This window comes from Oncorhynchus nerka, linkage group LG15 (genome assembly GCF_034236695.1).
Source record: "Oncorhynchus nerka isolate Pitt River linkage group LG15, Oner_Uvic_2.0, whole genome shotgun sequence".
In the NCBI taxonomy this organism is placed as follows: domain Eukaryota; kingdom Metazoa; phylum Chordata; class Actinopteri; order Salmoniformes; family Salmonidae; genus Oncorhynchus; species Oncorhynchus nerka.
Genome location: NC_088410.1, coordinates 61,935,060 through 61,956,084, shown reverse-complemented (window position 1 = coordinate 61,956,084; position 21,025 = coordinate 61,935,060). Strand labels below are relative to the sequence as shown.

At 42.1% G+C, this 21,025-nt stretch overlaps 1 protein-coding gene across 1 annotated transcript in view; it reads left to right on the top strand.

Annotated features, from left to right (window-relative positions):
* Positions 1–6,385, top strand: part of LOC115143068 (nck-associated protein 5-like) — a 40,261-nt gene extending 33,876 nt beyond the window's left edge. Inside the window, 5 exon segments of the mRNA XM_029683084.2 lie at positions 113–281; positions 388–466; positions 568–855; positions 1,103–1,245; positions 3,891–6,385. Of these exon segments, the coding sequence (XP_029538944.2) occupies positions 113–281; positions 388–466; positions 568–855; positions 1,103–1,245; positions 3,891–4,136 (925 nt within the window). The 3' untranslated portion in view covers positions 4,137–6,385.
* Positions 6,386–21,025: the final 14,640 nt, after the last annotated feature.

The window sequence follows — 21,025 nt, the reverse complement described above, 5'->3', positions numbered from 1 at the left end:
AAAACTTGCCACAGGGTTAAACTCTTTCTCGTATGATCAAATCTGATCTAATTTGATTAGTATATGTCGAAAACTAGTTCCCCTATGAGTTTGTAACTTCTTCTTTCTTAAGTCCCTCGACGTCTTGTTCTGGAAACAGGGTGGACGAGAGGGGAGCTATACCTACCACCTTTGGAATGGCACACAGACGCCTCTCCTTTGACTCGAAGAGGTCGCGGCCCATCTTCGGTCACCAGAGGGATGGGATCAGCCACACAAAGAGCAGGGACGAGATGGACCAGGTAAATTCTCTTCTCTTTCTCCTCTTAGACACTATAGACAAATTAATAAATGACACATCAGTAATATGATTCAATCTTACGTGGAGTGTAACCCTTGTTGTTTCAGGCTTCTGATATGATTGGCAAGGATGAGGTCACATCAGACGAGAGCTTGGCAGAGTCCATTAGTTCCCAGCACATTACAGGTGAGAGTCATAATAATGTCTGTCATCCATTTCCCTTGACTAACATTCCCCGTCTCCCCCTGACTCTAGTCTCACTTCATTGTTCTTTCCTCAATGTTTAGGTTCTGGTGCATCCATGCGTACCCTCGACAGTGGCATCGGCACGTTCCCCATGCCAGACTATGCCAGTAATGCAGCAGGGAAGAGCATCACTAAGGGGAAGCCACAGGGAGAGCAAGGGTTTTCAGGCTCCCAGGGGAAACATGGGGCCAAGATGAAAGTTTCGCGGAAAGCCCATACGCTGGAGAGAGAGCTGTCATCTCTGGATGAAGTCAACCCATCTATCCTGTATGGCTCAGGACTGGAGGGAAAAGGTCCCAACATGCACCTGTCCAGCACCATCCATGAGGGTCAGCTTGGACTCTTAGACTTTGTATTCCCATAGGACTTGTTGTGTTCCCATATAGACCTTTCAATGCTGACATTTTACATTAGTGGTTTAGATATGGTTGCGTAAGTCTGATCAGTTCTGCAAAACCAACATTTTGTGTGTTATTAAAACTGTGGACTAACTATTCACATAAGCTTAAATTTTGAAACAAAACACCTGAGTTAAGCTCTGTTTTTACATCTTGAATTACATTTGTTCTTATGTAGACATTGATGCCTACGGGGCTCATATGCAAAATCCCCCAACCAAGGACTGGACCTTTCCCAACCTGAAAGGCTCTGCAGGAGTCAGTGATGTTTACCTGGATGTGCAGGGAGACCCGGGCAGCCAGAGGACACCCTCCAGAAGGGTGAGTGAGTCAGCGAGCTGAGTTCATCTCCATTGTATCAAGAAATGTAGTACTCTGTGCTGACATGTGCCAACTTTCTCATCTACAGTGAAAAATGAAATGACGAAAGCTCCTCTCTTTATTAATATTTTAAGAGATGAGGCTGATAGAAAGACAGCTGGGGCCTTGATCACTTGTCTGTCAGTTGTCATCCCTTGTCAGCACTTTATACCATAGTCCCATTAGCTGACATTATTATCCTCAGATTCTGCCCTCCAACAAGAGAGAGAGAGGGAAGGAGGGATGAAGCGGAGTGCAATGTTAGTTATCTGCATTTAGATTGAAAGACGCCTAACTCCTCATGCCACTTCTCAGGGATGGGGATGGGGAGGTGGGGGTTGCTGTGGAAACGAGATGGAGAAGGGGTTTTGACGAGTGATGGGAAGTTCAGCTTACTGACTCTGATCTTTTCAACTCGTTCAGCCACTCCCCGTCTCCCCCTGACTCGTTTCGTTCATTCGATTCAGTAATGCCCAGAGCACTCAGGACCCCCTACAGGCGAATGATGAACTGAAAACTCGAAAGGGTCATGATTCTGCAAGCCCCTCTTTCACCATAAGGGGCTTATTGGAGCAGTTATTTGTGACAGACTTGTAAAAGTGTGTTTTAAACAATGTACATATGTGATAGCTAGGCATAAAATAAGATTATTTCTTGATTCCTTTGAAACGAGGTCTAGTTGTGGCCGCAACCGGGCTAGATTGTGAAAGATTTTTGGTGGAATGCTTGACTGCCGAGAGGGTGTTAAGCACAGTATCGTAATCAATTAATTGTATTCATTCTTGCACCATGAGGTCGATTATCAGTTCTAAACATGCATTTTTCTTCTCTATGCTGCCTGTGCGCACATATGATAGACAGTAGTTGGTCGGAGCATTCTGGAGCCGGTGAGCTGGAGGAGCATGTATCAGTCCTGCTGTAGGCATGGGTGTAGGCACTGGGGAGCCATGCCCACCTAATCAGATTGAGCAAAAAATATTGTGTGTGTGTGTATACACAGTACCAGTCAATAGTTTTGACACACCTACTTTATTTATTTTTACTATTTTCTACAGTAGCCACCATTTGCCTTGATGACAGCTTTGCACACTCTTGGCATTCTCTCAACCAGCTTCATGAGGTAGTCAACTGGAATGCATTTCAATTAACAGGTGTGCCTTGTTAAAAGCTAATTTGTGGAATTTCTTTCCTTAATGTCTTTGAGCCAATCAGTTATGTTGTGACAAGGTAGGGGTGATATACAGCCCTATTTGGTAAAAGACCAAGTCCATCATTACTTTAAGACATGAAGGTCCGTCAATCCTCTCGGCAGTCAAGAATTCCGCCAAAAATGTTTCACAATCTAGTCCGATTGCGGCCGCAACTAGACCTTGTTTCAAAGGAATCAAGAAATAATCTTATTTTATGCCTAGTTATCACAAATGTACATTGTTTAAAACACACTTTTACAAGTCTCAGTCATAATGAACGAGGCACAATCATGTCTCTCAAGTCAAAAACAGTTTTGACTAACTTGTTTTTGACTCTCTCCCTTTGAATGGGCTGTGTTAATGGCAGCCTGGACTGAAATGCACAGCAAGTTCCCTCCAGACACTCCTTTGCTTTTCTTAAGAAATTACAACAAGAAAGTTAATGGGGGAGAGTGCAATGGCCCATTCAAACTCCAACCCACCATTCAGAGTATGTTTTGCTGGGTTTCCATCCCATTTTTGGAAAGATTTTCTAGCAATAAATTATTCTAACATTTGCACAAAGAAATATGTGCATTTTCTCAGCAACAGTGTGTTTCAAACAAACAGTCTTTTTGCAAATAAAGAGCTGTGCATATAAGAATCACTTCGTCGTATAACTTTTCATGTACCGATTTTAATGGTTTTGTCTCAAAGACCTGTGAAATATGGCAAGTTTGCCCACTCATCTTGGCACATGCTCACAGATACAGTGTAGAGGGTACATGTTGAGATAATGAATAAAAGCTAGATCATTTTTATTTGTCAATTGGCAGTTAAGCAGCGATCATCATGTCACCACCATACAAGTTAAGACCCTCGATATTTATTGGAAAGGAGCATCAATCTTATGACAGTGCACATTCACCACCATGTGAAGTTCATATAGCTTATTTGATCGGTAGCCTAATAAACTGTACATGCTTTTCCAAGTCGTATTGGCAGGACCACACAACATAGCATTACGTGACTGCAAATTTATCAACAATATTCTATGGGAAAAAATTAAATGTTCACTGCCATTTGTCGCATGATCTATTTCACCAACAAAAAAATGATCTACTCATGTGAAATATATTTTTTGATGTCATTTAGGAAATTTACTGACATTAAGCCTGTTGTGAGTTTTTTTTAATCCAATAGGTAGTTTACTACCATAAAAATGGTTGGCTGGAAACATGGTTACTGACAAAAGCATTTATTGAAGTGGCAGATATAAATGCATGTTTCCCTTCAACCTGGTAAATTTCACATCAAAAGTAAAATAATTAACTATAGCATCCTTCTGATCCCTGTCTATCCCTACCATCCATATCCTCCCCTTTTCCCCATCCACCCTCCCCCTTCTTCATGTGCCCACCTTTCCTCTCCTCCAAGAGTTTGAAACAGTGTGTCCCCCAGGGCCCCCTGGCTGCTGACCCATGCAGCCTCCCCTTGCCACCCCAGACGGGGCTCAGCACACGGGGTAAGGGGAGGATGCCCAGTGCACCAGAGGTGGGGAAGGACGGAGGGCTGGAGCTGGTGAAGGAGAGACTAGAAGATATCATGTCCCCAAGAGAGACGCCCGAATCCCTCAGTGACTCCCTCTACGACAGCCTGTCCTCCTGTGGCAGCCAGGGCTGACAGTCCCAAGGGCCCATGGACAGAGAGGGGAGCAGAGAGAGAGGCGGATCGACCGACACCCTTTAAACCCCTGCTATGAGGCACACCCATCCCTTCTTGTAGTGGTGGGGCCAGCCCCTGAGGCAGACGGAGTTGAAGTACCTCCTCCCTCTTCCACATACACCTCTTTCTGCGGACCCTCTCTGTGTTACTAAGATCTGGTTAATACTGCTGGAAAACTCACCCTCAGGTTGACTGATGTTCACATACATAATTTGAGGAACTAGGCTGAGAATTGGACACCGTTGTCCTCCAAGCAACAAGCATCATACGACAGACCAGCGCAACTCAAATGTACACACAGACACATATACAGTTGAAGTCGGAAGTTTACATACACCTTAGCCAAATACTTTTAAACTCTGTTTTTCACAATTCCTGACATTTAATCCTAGTAACAATTCCCTATCTTAGGTCAGTTAGGATCACCACTTTATTTTAAGAATGTGAAATGTCAGAATAATAGTAGAGAGAATGATTTATTTCAGATTTTGTTTCTTTCATCACATTCCCAGTGGGTCAGAAGTTTACATACACCCAGTTAGTATTTGGTAGCATTGCCTTTAAATTGTTTATCTTGGATCAAACGTTTCTGGTAGCCTTCCACAAGCTTTCCACAATAAATGGGTTAATTTGGCCCATTCCTCCTGACAGAGCTGGTGTAACTGAGTCAGGTTTGTAGGCTTCCTTGCTCGCACACGCTTTTTCAGTTCTGCCCACAAAATTTCTATAGAATTGAGGTCAGGGCTTTGTGATGGCCACTCAAATACCTTGACTTTGTTGTCCTTAAGACATTTTGCCACAGCTTTGGAAGTATGCTTGGGGTCATTGTCCATTTGGAAGACCCATTTGCGACCAAGCTTTAACTTCCTGACTGATGTCTTGAGATGTTGCTTCAATATACGGTATCTACATAATTTTTCTTCATGATATATTTTGTGAAGTGCACCAGTCCCTCTTGCAGCAAAGCACCCCCACAACATGATGCTGCCACTGCTACCCTTGTGCTTCACGGTTGGGATAGTGTTCTTCGGCTTGCAAGCATCCCCCTTTTTCCTCCAAACAGAACGATGGTCATTATGGCCAAACAGTTACATTTTTCTTTAATCAGACTAGAGAACATTTCTCCAAAAAGTACGATTTTTGTCCCCATGTGCAGTTGCAAACCGTAGTCTGGCTTTTTTAATGGCGGTTTTGGAGCAGTGGCTTCTTCCTTGCTGTGCGGCCTTTCAGGTTATGTCAATATAGGACTCGTTTTACTGTGGATATAGATACTTTTGTACCTGTTTTCTCCAGCATCTTCACAATGTCCTTTGCACTTTTCACATCAAAGTACGTACACCTCAAGGAGACCTTCCGATGCGGTATGACGTCTGCGTGGTCCCATGGTGTTTATACTGGCATACTATTGTTTGTACAGATGAACTTGTGGTACCTTCAGGCGTTTGGAAGATGCTCCCAAGGATGAACCAGACTTGAGGAGGTCTACAAAAAAAAAATTATGAGTTCTTGGCTGATTTCTTTTGATTTTCTCATGATGTCAAGCAGAAGCACTGAGTTTGAAGGTAGGCCTTGAAATACATCCACAGGTACATCTCCATTTGACTTAAATGATGTCAATTAGCCTATCAGAAGCTTCTAAAGCCATGACATAATTTTCTGGAATTTTCCAAGCTGTTTAAAGGCACAGTCAAATTAGTGTATTTAAACTTCTGACCCACTGGAATTGTGATTCAGTGAATTATAAGTGAAATAATCTGTCTGTAAAGAATTGTTGGAAAAATTACTTGTCATGCACAAAGTAGATGTCCTAACCCACTTGCCAAAACGATGGTTTGTTAACAAGAAATTTGTGGAGTGGTTGAAAATCGAGTTTTAATGACTCCAACTTAAGTGTATGTAAAATTCCGACTTCAACTGTACACACAGTAGGGTTGGGCAGTATCCAGATTGTCATACCTTCATACCGACCTTGTGTCATACCGGGATATTTGGTAATATTGGCACTGGACACAAGGGGCACTATTTTCAAACCCCACTAAGCCTAATCTGAAGGTTAGCAATGCTAACAAGTACATGTCAAGTCCCATAGAGAATGCTAACTAAATGCTAATGAGCACTTTGCGAACATTCTGACCTAAACTGTTTTCAGGACGGATATGCCAGCTCATAAAGTTATATGCTACTCACAATTTGCTGCATGCACAAAACAAACAAGCAAGGCTCTTGATCCAGGATGGGATTCTCTACTGTTACTGGCAAGTTACTGGCAAATAGTTATAAGATATCTAGCTGGCAAACATTTAGTTGTGAATTTAATACTTTAACTAGATGGCGTGTGCTGCACAATAGTGAGTGACTCACAAGGCTTCGGTCATTGTGTGCTTGTAAACAAACACCACGTGTCTGGGTACTACCAGTAAGCTTCACAATGAATAATTATGTAACAGGTGAAATGAAGAATTTCGACTGTATTGAAAAACCATCCCGTGGCTATTTCCAAATACCCCGGTATACGGTATACTGCCCAAGCCTAACACACACCAACGAGATGCATGGAAAAAACATCACCTAGTTCGAGACAGCCACATGCTCACTATGGCCTGGATCTGAAGAATCATTGTTAAATCATGTAACTGGGATCATTGGTCCCCAAGAAGTGGCTGGTATCAGGGGTTTATCTTGTCTGCCCTGGATGTAGACATGTTTCGGTCACATAGAACTGGGTTGCCTTTAACGCCAGAAAAAATAACATGTTACCGTCCATTAAATGTGATGCAATGTGGTGATCGATCATAAATATGTCATAGACTTCCATGGTTTCAGTCGTAATGTTATTTTTTTTAAGCTGTTGTGCTTTGTCATATGGTATATATCATGTTACTTTAACCCTTTACACTCATACACGTATACGGGTTGAAAATAGCAGAGTTGGGCACTGATAAACGCCTAAATTGGAATGCAGTGGCTGTAAAGTAACATGCTAGACATAAAGTCAGAGCTCTGGCTCTGTGCTTGACAGTGCTGTATGGGTTTTGACTGACAGCCATTCTGAACTTGAGCACCTCCCTCGACAAGAAGTTGCCCCCATCCCTCGTGCTAATTGGGCAACCTTTGCACATTTTTGTTGTCTGAGTGAGGGAAATTCTGTAAATGAAGAGGATTATAATAAATACAGCTTTGATGTCATACAAGCAAGCCAAACACCCATGAATCCAAATGTGCACTTCACATTTCCATAGGATAAAACTCATGTCATATACAGTGTTAACGTTTAGGATCAAGATGTTTGATGTACAGTTACAAGATGTTCTGAACAGAATAAACCTATGTTTTGTCTATTGTGTAGAAAATGTCGCAGCACACGAACTCATGACTCCTTTCGATGCGCACCAAAATGACGACCTGTTTCCCTGAATTCCATTGTAAAACCCTAACACTGTAATGTTGTATTTTATAACTTTTCTAGTCATGTTGGTAATAGAATAAGCTTTCAAATGATGCCCACCTGACCCAGATTGCAATTTATAATGAACTGTTTTTGGATTGCATTTAACAACAACCGTAATTGTGTGAGGGAGGGGATGCGGGGTTGCGTTCCAACCTAAACAACTACAAATGTGCTTGCTTTAGTTCCTGAACGGCACAGCTAGGAGAGCTCACATAGCACCTTTATAGTCGAAGACTCTTATTTGAGTAATAAAAGTGCATTGAAATTACTTAGGAACTGTGCACACTTTGGAGAGGTGTGTAGCCACTCAAACCGTTGTCATTGTTTTGTCTTATGTTGCACCTACCCCACAATTTCCAGGAATATTCTTATCATGTTACTGAATGTATCCAGAGTGTTTTCAGTTTTCGTTCTCAACGAATGCAGCTAAAAGTAAAATGCTCATATAATCGAGTGTAATGTTTGGTTTCGGTCTTGTGTCAGATGAACTGTTGTCCTCACCTTGGGTCAACTAATTTCCCATAATCTTCAAACTGTTCCCTTTCACTTGCTACCATTTTGCTATGCATTTCATATTTCTTCTATAAGAAACTTTTCAATTGAGCCCTATCCATCTAGGCCAATTCCCATGAGTGTAAAGGGTTAAGTTTTTTTTTTTTTTTTAAGTGTGGGGATGTATGAGTGTATGTGAGTGAGACTTAATGCAGTGTCTCCATGATAGCTTTGACCAGTTTCCCTGAAGCTGCCATATACTGTACTGTATCACAACTTACTGTAACACTGACAAAGAAATCGACCTAACATCTGAACTAACAGATAGTGGCTGATCAAGACAACAACCATTATATTAGCCTTATGACCAGATATTACCTAGTAGTGTATGTGTTATGGACAATGACATTCTAAGAATCTCAACCAAGAGTCAAATGTTTTACATGTGTTTGATCCATTTGTCAGACTGTTTTACGTAGTGAAACAGTTATGTCAGGAATAATGCCATTATAACAGCATTATAAAGGCAGCCTGTGACGGCCACCATTAAAAATGTAGTTCTCAACTGAGCTGCCATTTAATACTCAAAATGAGAGTTTGACATGCTGAAAGAGTAAACAAGTAACAGGACTCATCCACCTTTTATACTGACTATAAACTGAGTTTGCATACATGGGCCAGGATTCAATCCAAGGCGTGTTCAAGAGCAGCGTAATGTAACAGCCTTTTAAAGATAATGCATGCTTTATCTGACATGTACAGTGTTAACCATGAATGCGATCTCTGTGAACATCGGGGAAATGCCTTTAAAAGGTGCATTGTCGACTGTTTAGTCCACAGCTCTGTTACTCACCTTGGATTGAATCCCTGCTATAGTCTTCTGACATTTCGTTTGGCACAGGGTCCATCTTTATTCTGCCAGAAAAACGATAACCCTACTTTGGGTCCACAAAATGCTCCACTAAAGCAAAAAGATATATGTAGGCCTTCCTTGTGAAGGATTAACATAGAGTAGTTACTTACTTCTGCAATATGGGCCAATGTTTGCCTAAACAGACACACATTTAATCAATTTACAGTTGGCCAATTAAGACAACATATGTGCTATTCAATCACTAGTGCTGTACTGCAGATGATACACTAAAGTGTTTAGGTAGGTTTACAGATGTTTGTTGCAGAAGGAAGAGTATTGTGTTTCTACACACATTTAGCATTTGTTAGAATCTGAGGTTATGCTAATGGAGAAGTGCTGTATGTAAATGTGTTTTAAATTCCCTCTGGCTGCCAAAAACACGTTTTTTTTTATGTTCAACTGTGGGTCGTTTCAGGTTGTGGCAACCCTGTCTGTGGCTAAACACCTATCGCTTTTTTTGATACAGTTTCATTCTTCTTTGCGAACAGAATATAAACTGATAGGAGATCCTAGCCCATTAGGGAACTTTACTGAGTCTCAAATGGCACCCTATTCCCTAAATATAGTGCACTACTTTTGTCAAAAGAAGTGCACTATAGGGAATGGGGATCCATCCCCCCCTTGTTTAAACGCCCAGTTCAGAACAGCACCAAGAGACACTAAGAAGGACATGGACTCCTCCCTCCTTTCCTGCCTATGTACTTGATTATGTCCTCATAAGTACACTGAACAAAAATATAAACGCAACATGTAAAGGGTTGTTTTCATGGGCTGAAATAAAAGATCCCCGAAATGTGCCATACGCACAAACGCATACGCATATTTCTCAAATATGTTTACATCCCTGTTAGTGAGCATTTCTCCTATGCCAAGATAATCCATCCACCTGACAATTGTGGCATATCAAGAAGATTATTAAACAGCATGATCATTACACAGGTGCACCTTGTACTGGAGACAATAAAAATACACTCCTAAATGTGCAGTTTTGTCACACAACACAATGCCACAGATGTCTTCTATTGGCATGCTGACTGCAGGAATGTCCACCAGAGCTGTTGGCAGATAATTTAATGTTAATTTCTCTACCATAGGCAATGTTGTTTTAGAGAATTTGTCAGTACGTCCAACCGGACTCACAACCGCAGACCATGTGTATGGTGTCACATGGGTGAGCGGTTTGCTGATGTCAACAGAGTGCCCCATTGTGGGATTATGGTATGGGCAGGCATAAACTACGGACAAAAAACACAATTGCATTTTATCAATGGCAATTTGAATGCACAGAGATAATGTGACGAGATCCTGAGGCCCATTGTCACCGCCATCACCTCATGTTTCAGGATGATAATGCACAGCCCCATGTCGCAAGGATCTGTACATGTACATAGTTCCTGAAAGTTCTTCCGTTGCCTCATCAGACATGTCACCCAATGAGCATGTTTGGGATGCTCTGGATCAACATGTACAACATCGTATTCTAGTTCCTGCCTATATCCAGCAACTTTGCACAGCCATTTTTTCTAACTGTTATTTAACTAGGCAAGTCCGTTAAGAACAAATTCTTATTTTCAATGACAGCCTAGGAACAGTTAACTGTTCAGGGGCAGAACAGCATATTTTTACCTTGTCAGCTCTGGGATTCGATCTTGCAACCTTTCGGTTACTAGTCCAACACTCTAACCACTAGGCTATCTGCCATCCCATTGAAGATGAGTGGAACAACATTCCACAGGCTACAATCAACAGCCTGATCAACTCTCTGTGAAGGAGATGTGTCATGAGAGCAAATGGTGGTCACACCAGATATAGACTGATTTTCTGATCCATGTCCCTACCTTTTTTTAAAGGTGACCAACAGATGCATATCTGTTTACACAGTAATGTGAAATCCATAGATTAGGGCCTAATGAATTATTTTCAATTTACTGATTTCCTTATATGAACTGTAACTCAGTAAAATATTTTAAATGGTTGCTTGTTGCATTTTATATATTTGTTCAGTATAGGTCCATCCACTTCAACTTCATAACTCCCAGAAACTCCTTCAGGGATAAGACATCCGTGTGCTTCCAAACTCTGAGCTTTCAGAAGCAAGTGATCTTTCAAAACGGACATGAATTTGACCTTTTTCTAGTTGAAAATTATTCATAATCCCACTTTGAACCTTGCCTTTCCTTTAGCTCCTTCCTCTCCCCCTTCTGAGTTAAAAAAAATAACTACTCTGTTATACTATGAAAATGGAGATCTGACTGTTACTGTATACACAGTCCTCTGTGAGAACAGATAGATTTCAGTTGAAGAGGTAGTCTTCCAGAATATCTGCTACCGTTCCACCCTTTCAAGCCCGTCTGGTTTATGTCAAAATGAAAACAAGGGTTTGACATGAAGGCCATTCGCTTTACAATCATCTCATAAAACATCCTGTGTTCTACGTTGCGAACAAACCCCCCAAAACATGGGTCATGCCCCGGTCAGGAGTCTTAGCAACAGCATGTACAATAACCATGCCAATGCTGACTAGTATGGAGTGGCGTGGCGATGTCGTGGAATCTTTACTTAGTACGTTTGCTTTATGGACTCGCTATTTATCTCTATCTGTTGTATTTATGTACTTATTTATTTTTTAGGTCAAATCATACTGAAATGACATTTTTGTTTCTGTTGAGTCATTGGCGTTATTGCTGTTTTTATTCTGATACCCGTTATTTTTGTACTATACTCTTATTTTATTCTATTGAGTGAAAGGTTGTTATTTTCATCAGAGGCCTGTCTTTTGTTCTGTTGTCTGGGGTATTCTCATTTTATTACTCATGTATTTGTAAATAGTATTTCAAGGTGTTATGTACATAGAATTTCCACCAGATCTCAAATGAAGCCATAAATGTATAAATACATAAATGTATTTTATCAAGGCAGTAAAAACACAATGATGATGATTATGTTCATTTTATGTCTCTAAACAAATGCAAGAACCCAACAAATAAAAATCTCTCTGAGCTCGCTTGACATTCTTCATTTATTCATTGAAGACTATTGATTGAAAAGCTAACCTGCTATGTATATAATATCCACGAAGCATCAGAGCCTGCTATTTTGACACAAACAAAACGTTCTTGCTGTTTCAATACTCTGCATATGCAATACTCTGGATTAGGGTTGAGTCGGGGTTAAACATAAGGCTAGGGTTAGTGTTATGTCAAGTTATGGTTGTGGTTGAGGCTAGAGTTAGGGTTGAACCGGGTTGTGGCCATGAAGCTAAGGTTAGGGTTGTGGTTGAGGCTTGGGTAAGGGTTGAACCTGGATGTGGACATGACGCTAGGGTTAGAGTTGTAGTTAAGGGATCGAGTTGAACCGGGATGTTGACATGAAGCTAGGGTTAGGATTGTGGTTAGAGCTAGGTTTCAGGTTGCAAAGGAAAGGTATATTACTAGAATCCTTTGAAGTTTACCAGTAAACTACCAGAATATTGGTATTTTTCAACAACAAAAATGATTTTATCAGATGACATCTAGTGATCTTTTTGGGTACTTCCGATTATTACATTTGACATTTTAATCATTTAACAGACAATTTGGGGATTCGAACCAGCGACCTTGCAGTTACTGGCCCAACGTTCCTAACAGCGAGACACCTGTGATAATGATCACAAAAACACAATGGCAAAGCTGTTAAACACTAAACTAAATATAAACCATCAACTTAGTGAATACCATCGTTTTTTAATATGAGGGTTTCAGCATGAAATACTGTATCTTCTTTCTTTTTTTACACACTTAATTGTTTTACTATGTTCATATCTTTGTTGTAAATGTTTTGGTGCCAAACTGGTGGCACTTGTGAAAAGTCAATAGTCTGGCATAGTTAATTGAAAATAATGGCAGTATTTCATAAAAATTACTTATGGTAAATTACCTGTATCTTTGCAACCCTGATTGGGGTTAAACCAGGATGTGGACATGAAGCTAGGATTGTCACGAATCCAAGGCAATACAATATTACAGAGAGCAAGTTAATTCTCACATCTCGGAAAATATTTGTAATGTTGTACTTCTTGTTGACAAAATTTGTGCTGATGTTGGGGGTTTTGAGCTAGAGCCCAATAGACTCCCATTCACTCCTTGAAGGAGAGTGCTCCTTGTCCCAGAATCGCCCAGAATGCACCGTGCGGTCCATTGACGTAGCATGGGCAACAATTCCCATTTTCTCAAAAGTATATCTGCCATTGAGAATGTTAGACCCCACTCTGTGGGGCAAATCGATCTGCAGGTTGTACATTGTGAGATTGTGGACCCCTATATTTAGGTGATTTTACTGCTAACTAGCTACTTCACATGATGATATTGTATTTGGTATTATTGTGTGGCTATGTTTGCTAGCTAGCTACCTAGCCAGCCCATAGCGAGAGCATTGCATTATGGATTTTGGAATTGACTTGAGCTGCAACAGATTTCCACAACGATCTTCCATGTTACTATCAGTGGTGTCCCGTCATTCAGGGCAGAGCTCACCTGTTTTGAGCCCCACCTGTTTAGCTAAAATAAAATATAAATGTTGTGCCTGTTTTGCCTGTTATTTTGGCATCAATACGTGTTTTACATATCAGTTTGCAAACAATGTACAAAAACAAATAATTTAGTTAATAAAGCCGCATACAAACACCGTCTTTTTTTGTTGCTTTCTTGAGTAAGGCAGGTGTTTCAGCCTAGCTCAGTGCTGTCTGTGGTGGTGGGGCAGCCAGCTAAAACAAAACGGAGCGTAGGGGTTGGTAATGTTCTCTAGTTACGCCGTGATTGGCTCAGTGTTCTGTCACTCATGGGGACACTACATCATTGCAAAATCTACGGGTAGAGCTCAAAAATTCAAGCCCCTTGGGGTGCTGCAATAAAGTTACATTAGAAGTGCCAATCCAGCAAGGCGCAAAGTCATTGGCCACAGATAGGGTTGGGGAGTAACGGATTACATGTAAAGGATTACAAAAAACGGTAACTGTAAACCATTACGTTACCAGCTAAAATATTGTAATCAGATTACAGATACATGTCACACCCTGATCAGTTTCACCTGTTCTCGTTATTGTCTCCACCCCCTCCAGGTGTTGCTTGTTTTCCCCAGTGTATTTATCCCTGTGTTTCCTGTCTCTCTGTGCCAATTCGTCTTGTATGTTTCCAAGTCAACCAGCGGTTTTCCCGTTCTCCTGCTTTTTTGCATTCTCCTTTTTCCAATCCTCTCGGTTTTGACCCTTGCCTGTTTCTGGACTTTGTACCCGCCTGCCTGACCATTCTGCCTGCCTTGACCAAGAGACTGTCTGCCACTCTGTACCTCCTGAACTCTGATCTGGTTTTGACCTTTTTGCCTGTCCACGACCATTCTCTTGCCTACTGTTTTGGATTAATAAACATTGTAAGACTCCAACCATCAGCCTCCTGTGTCTGCATTTGGGTCTCGCCTTGTGCCTTGATAGTACGAACTGGCCATGACAGACCCATCAGACTTGGACCAGCTCCGCCATGCTGTCTCCCTGCAGGGAGCCACCAGTGGGAGACATCAGGAGTTGCTACAGGGACTTTTGGAAGGACTCAGTTCCTTGCCGGAACACCACGACCATGGGTTAAAGGCTATTATGGAGCAACTCAGGGAGTTAGCTCAGAGACTGTCTGCCACCTATGAAAAACCCCAATCACCCAGTAATTTTTTCCCCTATCTGTGGTGAGTTGGTACAGCCCATCCCGACTCCACGTGAACCCTGCTTACCACCTCCAGAGCGATATTCGGGGAATCCTGGTGCCTGCCGGGGTTTCCTTTCTCAGTGCTCGCTTATTTTTGAGCTACAGCCATCTTGGTTTTCTTCAGACCGATCGAAGATGGCGTATATAATTATGCTAATGTCGGGAAGGGCGCTCTCCTGGGCTAAGGCAGTTTGGGAGCAACAATCTGCCATTTGCGGGTATTTGGAGAAATTCATGGCAGAGGTGAGAAAAGTTTGAGTCTCCGGTATCCGGGAGATAGGCGGCCAACAAACTGCTTGACTTACGTCAACTCCCATAGTGTGGCAGACTACGTGGTGGACTTTCGCACGTTGGCCGCCGAGCGTGCCTGGAATCTGGAGTCTCTTTTCGATACTTTTCTGCATTATCTGAGGAGGTTAAGGATGAGCTAGCTGCTCATCCCCTTCTCATCCCCTTCCCTTATCACCTTAACCATTAAAATTCATGGACGCCTAAGGGAACGCAAGAGTGAAAGGTCTGGTTTCGGGCATACTCATGCACCCGATATGGCGCCTACCTCTCCTTTGAACCTCTCCAGGGAACCACCATATTTTCCAAGTTGGACCTTTGAAATGCCTACACCCTGGTTTGGATACGCGAGGGGGATGAGTGGAAGACAGCCTTCAACACAGCCAGTGCACATTATGTGTACCAGGTCATGCCATTTGGACTCACCAACACCCCTGCTGTTTTCCAGGCTTTGTTTAATGATGTGCTTTGGGACATGCTAAACCGGTTTGTGTTTGTGTACTTTGACGACATCCTGTTTTTTCCCTGATCTGCACAAGAACATGTTCTTCATTTCAGACAGGTCCTCCAGCACATCCTGGAGAACCAACTATCCGTGAAAGCCAGAAGTGAGTTCCACTGCTCTACAATCACCTTTCTGGGATATGTCATTGCTGAGGGAAATGTTCAGATGGATCCTGGAAAGGTGAAAGCAGTGGTGGATTGGCCTCAACCAACGTCCAGGGTGCAGTTGCAACGGTTTCTTGGGTTTGCAAACTTCTACCGCCGTTTCATTCAGCACTACAGCACCCTGACGGCCCCCCTCTCGGCACTCGCCAAGGTACCGTTCAAATGGTCTCCAGCTGTCGACAAAGCCTTTGTGGACCTGAAGCATCGGTTCACAACAGCACCCATCCTCATCCATCCAGACCGCTTGCGTCAATTTGTGATGGAAGTGGATGCTTCAGATGTTGGAGTGGGGGCCATCCTGTCCCAGCGATCTGCCCAGGACCAGGAGCTTCATCCCTGTGCCTTCCTGTCCCGTCGTCTCAATCATGCTGAAAGGAACTACGATGTTGGCAACCAAAAACTCCTGACGGTGAAGATAGCGTTGGAAAAGTGGAGGCTCTGGCTGGAAGGAGCAGAACAGCCATTCCTGGTCTGGACCGACTGTAAATACCTGGAATATCTCCGTACAGCCAAGCGCCTCAACTCCAGGCAGGCCTGGTGAGCCCTCATGTTCACCAGATTTAACTTCACCATCTCCTACCGCCCAGGGTCAAAGAATGTGAAGCCTGACTCCCTCTCCCACCTATACAGTTCCTCTGCAACACCCACAACCTCTGAAACCCTTCTCCCTACCTCATGCCTTGCTGCCACTGTGGATTGGGGTATTGAGAACCTGGTCCGCAAGGCACAATGCTCCAAGCCTGGACCTGAAGGGGGCCTGGCTAACCGGCTGTTTATCCCTAATCCAGTCTGGTCCCGGGTCCTGGAATGGGCTCATTCCTCCAGGCTGACCTGTCATCCAGGGTCCCGTCGTACACTAGCCTTCCTTCGACCATGTTTCGACCCTTGCCTGTTTCTGGACTGTGTACCCACCTGCCTGACCACCAGCCTGTCTGCCACTCTGTACCTCCTGGACTCTGATCTGGGTTTGACCTTTTTGCCTGTCCACGACCATTATCTTGCCTAACGCTTTGGAATAATAAACATTGCAAGACTCCAAACATCTGCCTCCTGTGTCTGCATTTGGGTCTCGCCTTTGATAATACTTTTGAAAAACTAGTGGATTACTTCGAGGATTACTTTTAAAATTAAAGAAAGGATGTTTGCGGAAAAAAATCGGACACTTCTCTAACATTCAAATCAGCATTGAAAAAGGGCACAAGTATAAGTTTGTTCCACCTGAGTGAGTCTGACCAAAATTCAGAGACCACTATGATGACACCAAATTTGTTTGGTGGGAAAAGAGCAGGAATAGGCTTTTTTAGGCTACAGTCCAAGCTGTCTTCCAATGGTGCGACTGCTGTCGGCATCCAAAAGATTATCCAACTTGAATAAACTCTTGGAGGTAAGGACGACAGCAGTGGTGTAGTCTACGTAAATACGGATATCACTTATGGATATCTACATAGCGCATTGATGTGAATCACACTGCTGCTCTCTCATTTAGCTATTTGCACCTTAAGGATAAATGTGTATTTGAACCCAATGGTTGAATTAAGCTGCCTATCAATCATTGTTTTTGAAAACAGCGGACAGCCAGTGAAAAATGTGCATAGTGTGGATCCAAGCCTATGGAATAAAAGTGGGGCTTTTATTGCTTAATGTTGTACAACAAGCTTGGGCCCAACTAGTCAAGCAGTATGTTAAGTGGAGGAGTATCGTAGATTTGAAGTACAGTCCTGCTATCTCTGTAGTCAAACAATTTTCGTATAAATCGGAAATTAGCTAGGTTGAATTTGGTTATTTTCACCTGCTTTTTAAAAGAGAGGTTGGAATCAACTATGATGCCAAGGTACGTAAAATCAGATGCCACCTGGAACTTCTCCCCTGACCCATAGACATCTGGTTCAGTAGCATCTGTTGCCCTCTTTGTGAAGAACATGCAGACAGTTTTTTTTTCACATTGAGATACAAACACGAGTCACTGAGCCACTTTGTAACCTGGTCCATTACAGTAGTGAGTTCTTGTGCAGCTTGTTGTTTGCTCTCTGCATGCACATATTACTGTATCATCTGCATACATTTGAACTTCAGACCCAGTACAGACAGAAGGCAGATCATTAATGTACAGGCTGAACAGGAGGTGCCCCAGTATTGACCCTTGGGGCACGCCCACATCATAGCTAAGAGTGGGCGACAGCTCTTTGCTCAGTCTGACACACTGAGTTCTGCCTTCAACGTATGATTTCATCCATCTCAAGGCATTGGGGGAAAGGTTTATCTTGGACAATTTTGTGATGAGAACCTCATGGTTAAGAGTATCAAAGCCTTCCTTAGGTCCGGAAACACAGCCCCAACAACGCCCCCTTTGTCCGTCTTGGACTTCACATTTTCCAGAAGAAAGCAGTTGGCCATTTCTGTGGAGTGTTTTGCTCTGAAGCCAAACTTCATGGATGGTAATGTGAAGGGGCTGTTGAGGTGGGGAATCAGTTGCTCTGCTACACACTTTTTAACAATCTTCGACACCACAGGTAGTATACTAATGGGCCTGTAGTTACTCACGTCAGCAGGGTCACCAGATTTAAAGATGGCCATTATTATGGCCAGCACAGTCACCGGATCTCACAGTCACCGGATCTCAACCCTATTTAGCTGTTGTGGGAGCAGCTTGACCGTATGGTACGTAAGAAGTGTCAATCCAACTTGTGGGATGTGCTTCAGGAAGCATGGGGGGGAAATAGCTTCAGATTGACAACAAGTATGCCAAAGGTCTGCAAGGCTGTAATTGCTGCAAATGGAGGATTCTTTGACAAAAGCAAAGTTTGAAGGACAAAATTATTCTTTCAATAGAAAATCCTTATTTATAACCTTGTCAACACCTTGAGTATATTTCCTATTCATTTTGCAACTCATTTCATGTATGTTTTCATGGAAAACAAGGACATTTCTAGGTGACCCCAAACTTTTGAACGGTAGTGTATATATATAATTTATAGGTCCAAAAATGGATGTAGCAACTACATATTAAGTCTATCAAAAGTGTGCGAGTCTGAGCATGTGTCCATTAGGCCCATGGGTTTTTTTTTATCAGCATGAATTAGATTAACCTGTCTAGGACTGGGGACTCCATTCCGCTAACGGACCCCTCGCCAACAGCAAATGAAATAACAAGTATTTTACACCATTTTAAAGATAAAATTCTCGTTAATCCAGCCACAGTGTCTGATGTCAAAAATACTTTACAGAAAAAGCTCCACAAACGATTATTATGTCACCACCACGCCACAGAAAAACCCAGCCATTTTTCCCGCCAAAGAGAGGAGTCAGAAAAAGCACAAATGGAGATAAAATGAATCACTAACCTTTGATGATCTTCATCAGATGACACTCATAGGACTTCATGTTACACAATACATGTATGTTTTGTTCGATAAAGTGCATATGTATATCAAAAAATCGAATTTTACATTGGCGCGTTATGTTCAGTAGTTCTAAAACATGCGGGGATTGTGCAGAGAGCCACATGAATGAATTATAATGAATGCTCATTATAAATGTTGATGAAAATTCAAGTGTTATGCATGAAACTTTAGATACACTTCTCCTTAATGCAACTGCTGTGTCAGATTTTTTTTTAACTTTACGGAAAAAGCATAATCTGAGTATGGCGCTCAGAGCCCAAACCAGCCAAAATAAATATCCGCCATGTTGCGCAGTCAACATTAGTCAAAAATAGCATTATAAATATTCACTTACCTTTGATGATCTTCATCCGAATACACTCCGAGGTATCGCAGTTCCACAATAAATGTTTGTTTTGTTCGAGCACCCCTCCACTCCTCTAGCATATTTTCATTTTTTATGCGTCTCACAAATGTTCTTCTTTGTGGTCCGAACACCTCATACTTAGATTCGTCTGTCCATAACACTTTTTTCCAATCTTCCTCTGTCCAGTGTCTGTTCTTTAACCCATCTTAATCTTTTCTTCTTATTGGCCAGTCAGATATGGCTTTTTCTTTGCAACTCTGCCTAGAAGGCCAGCATCCTGCAGTCGCCTCTTCACTGTTGACGTTGAGACTGTTGTTTTGCCGGTACTATTTAATGAAGCTGCCAGTTGAGGTCTTGTGACCCGTTTGTTTCTATAAACTAAACACTATAATGTACTTGTCCTCTTGCTCAGTTGTGCACCGGGGCCTCCCACTCCTCTTTCTATTCAGGTAAGAGCCAGTTTGCACTGTTCTGTGAAGGGAGTAGTACACAGCGTTGTACGAGATCTTCATTTTCTTGTCAATTTCTCGCATGGAATAGCCTTCATTTCTCAGAACAAGAATAGACTGACGAGTTTCAGAAGAAAGTTATTTGTTTCTGGCCATTTTGAGCCTGTAATTGAGCCCACAAATGCTGATGCTCCAGATACTCAAACTAGTCTAAAGAAGGCCAGTTTTATTGCTTCTTTAATCAGAACCACAGTTTTCAGCTGTGATAACATAATTGCAAAAGGGTTTTTCTAATGATCAATTAGCCTTTTTAAAGTGATAAACTTGGATTAGCTAACACAATGTGCCATTGGAACACAGGAGTGATGGTTGCTGATAATGGGCCGCCGTACGCCTATGCAGACATTCCATAAAAATCCATTTGATGTTATTTTAATGGACAAAAAAATAGATTTTCTTTCAAAAAGAAGGACATTTCTAAGTGACCCCAAACTTTTGAATGGTAGTGTATATCCATTGATTCTTGAAGGATATAACTTATGGATGCCTCATGAGCTTAGTTCAACAGTCACACTTCATGAGAACCCAAAATATAAGCTTGTTTTACTCCAATTTTTTGCCTCATAACATAGTTAAAACCATTTTTATATTATGGATGGTCAGTCCTTGCATCCCTAGCTCTGTCTATTAATCTGAGAGTGGTCAGCGTTTCTCCAGGCACATCCCTCAGCTTTTTACCAAAACAGAGGCAGGGCGATTTGTTATGGTTTCATCTGTGGATTTGCCCTTTAAACAGATATCAAAGTGTCACCAACAAAAAGGTAAGCAATAGTTCTAAAGCAAATGCAGCATATGGCATTCATTTTGGCAATCACTAGCCTGCTATTCAGTGGAGTGGGTGTGTGGTCTGGGTTTAAGAGTCTCTTTTACAAGCTTAAAAGGGTAAACATTCAACATTGGCCATGCTGCCACGCTCAAAACAAGTGGAAACATTGAACTGGGAAATCTCAGACTTCAGTGAGTTCAAGACCAACTGGGAACTCTAAAAAAATGTTTTTTAAAGAGCTCCAGATGGGAAAATACATTTTGAATGGTCATTCAACTCGGAATTG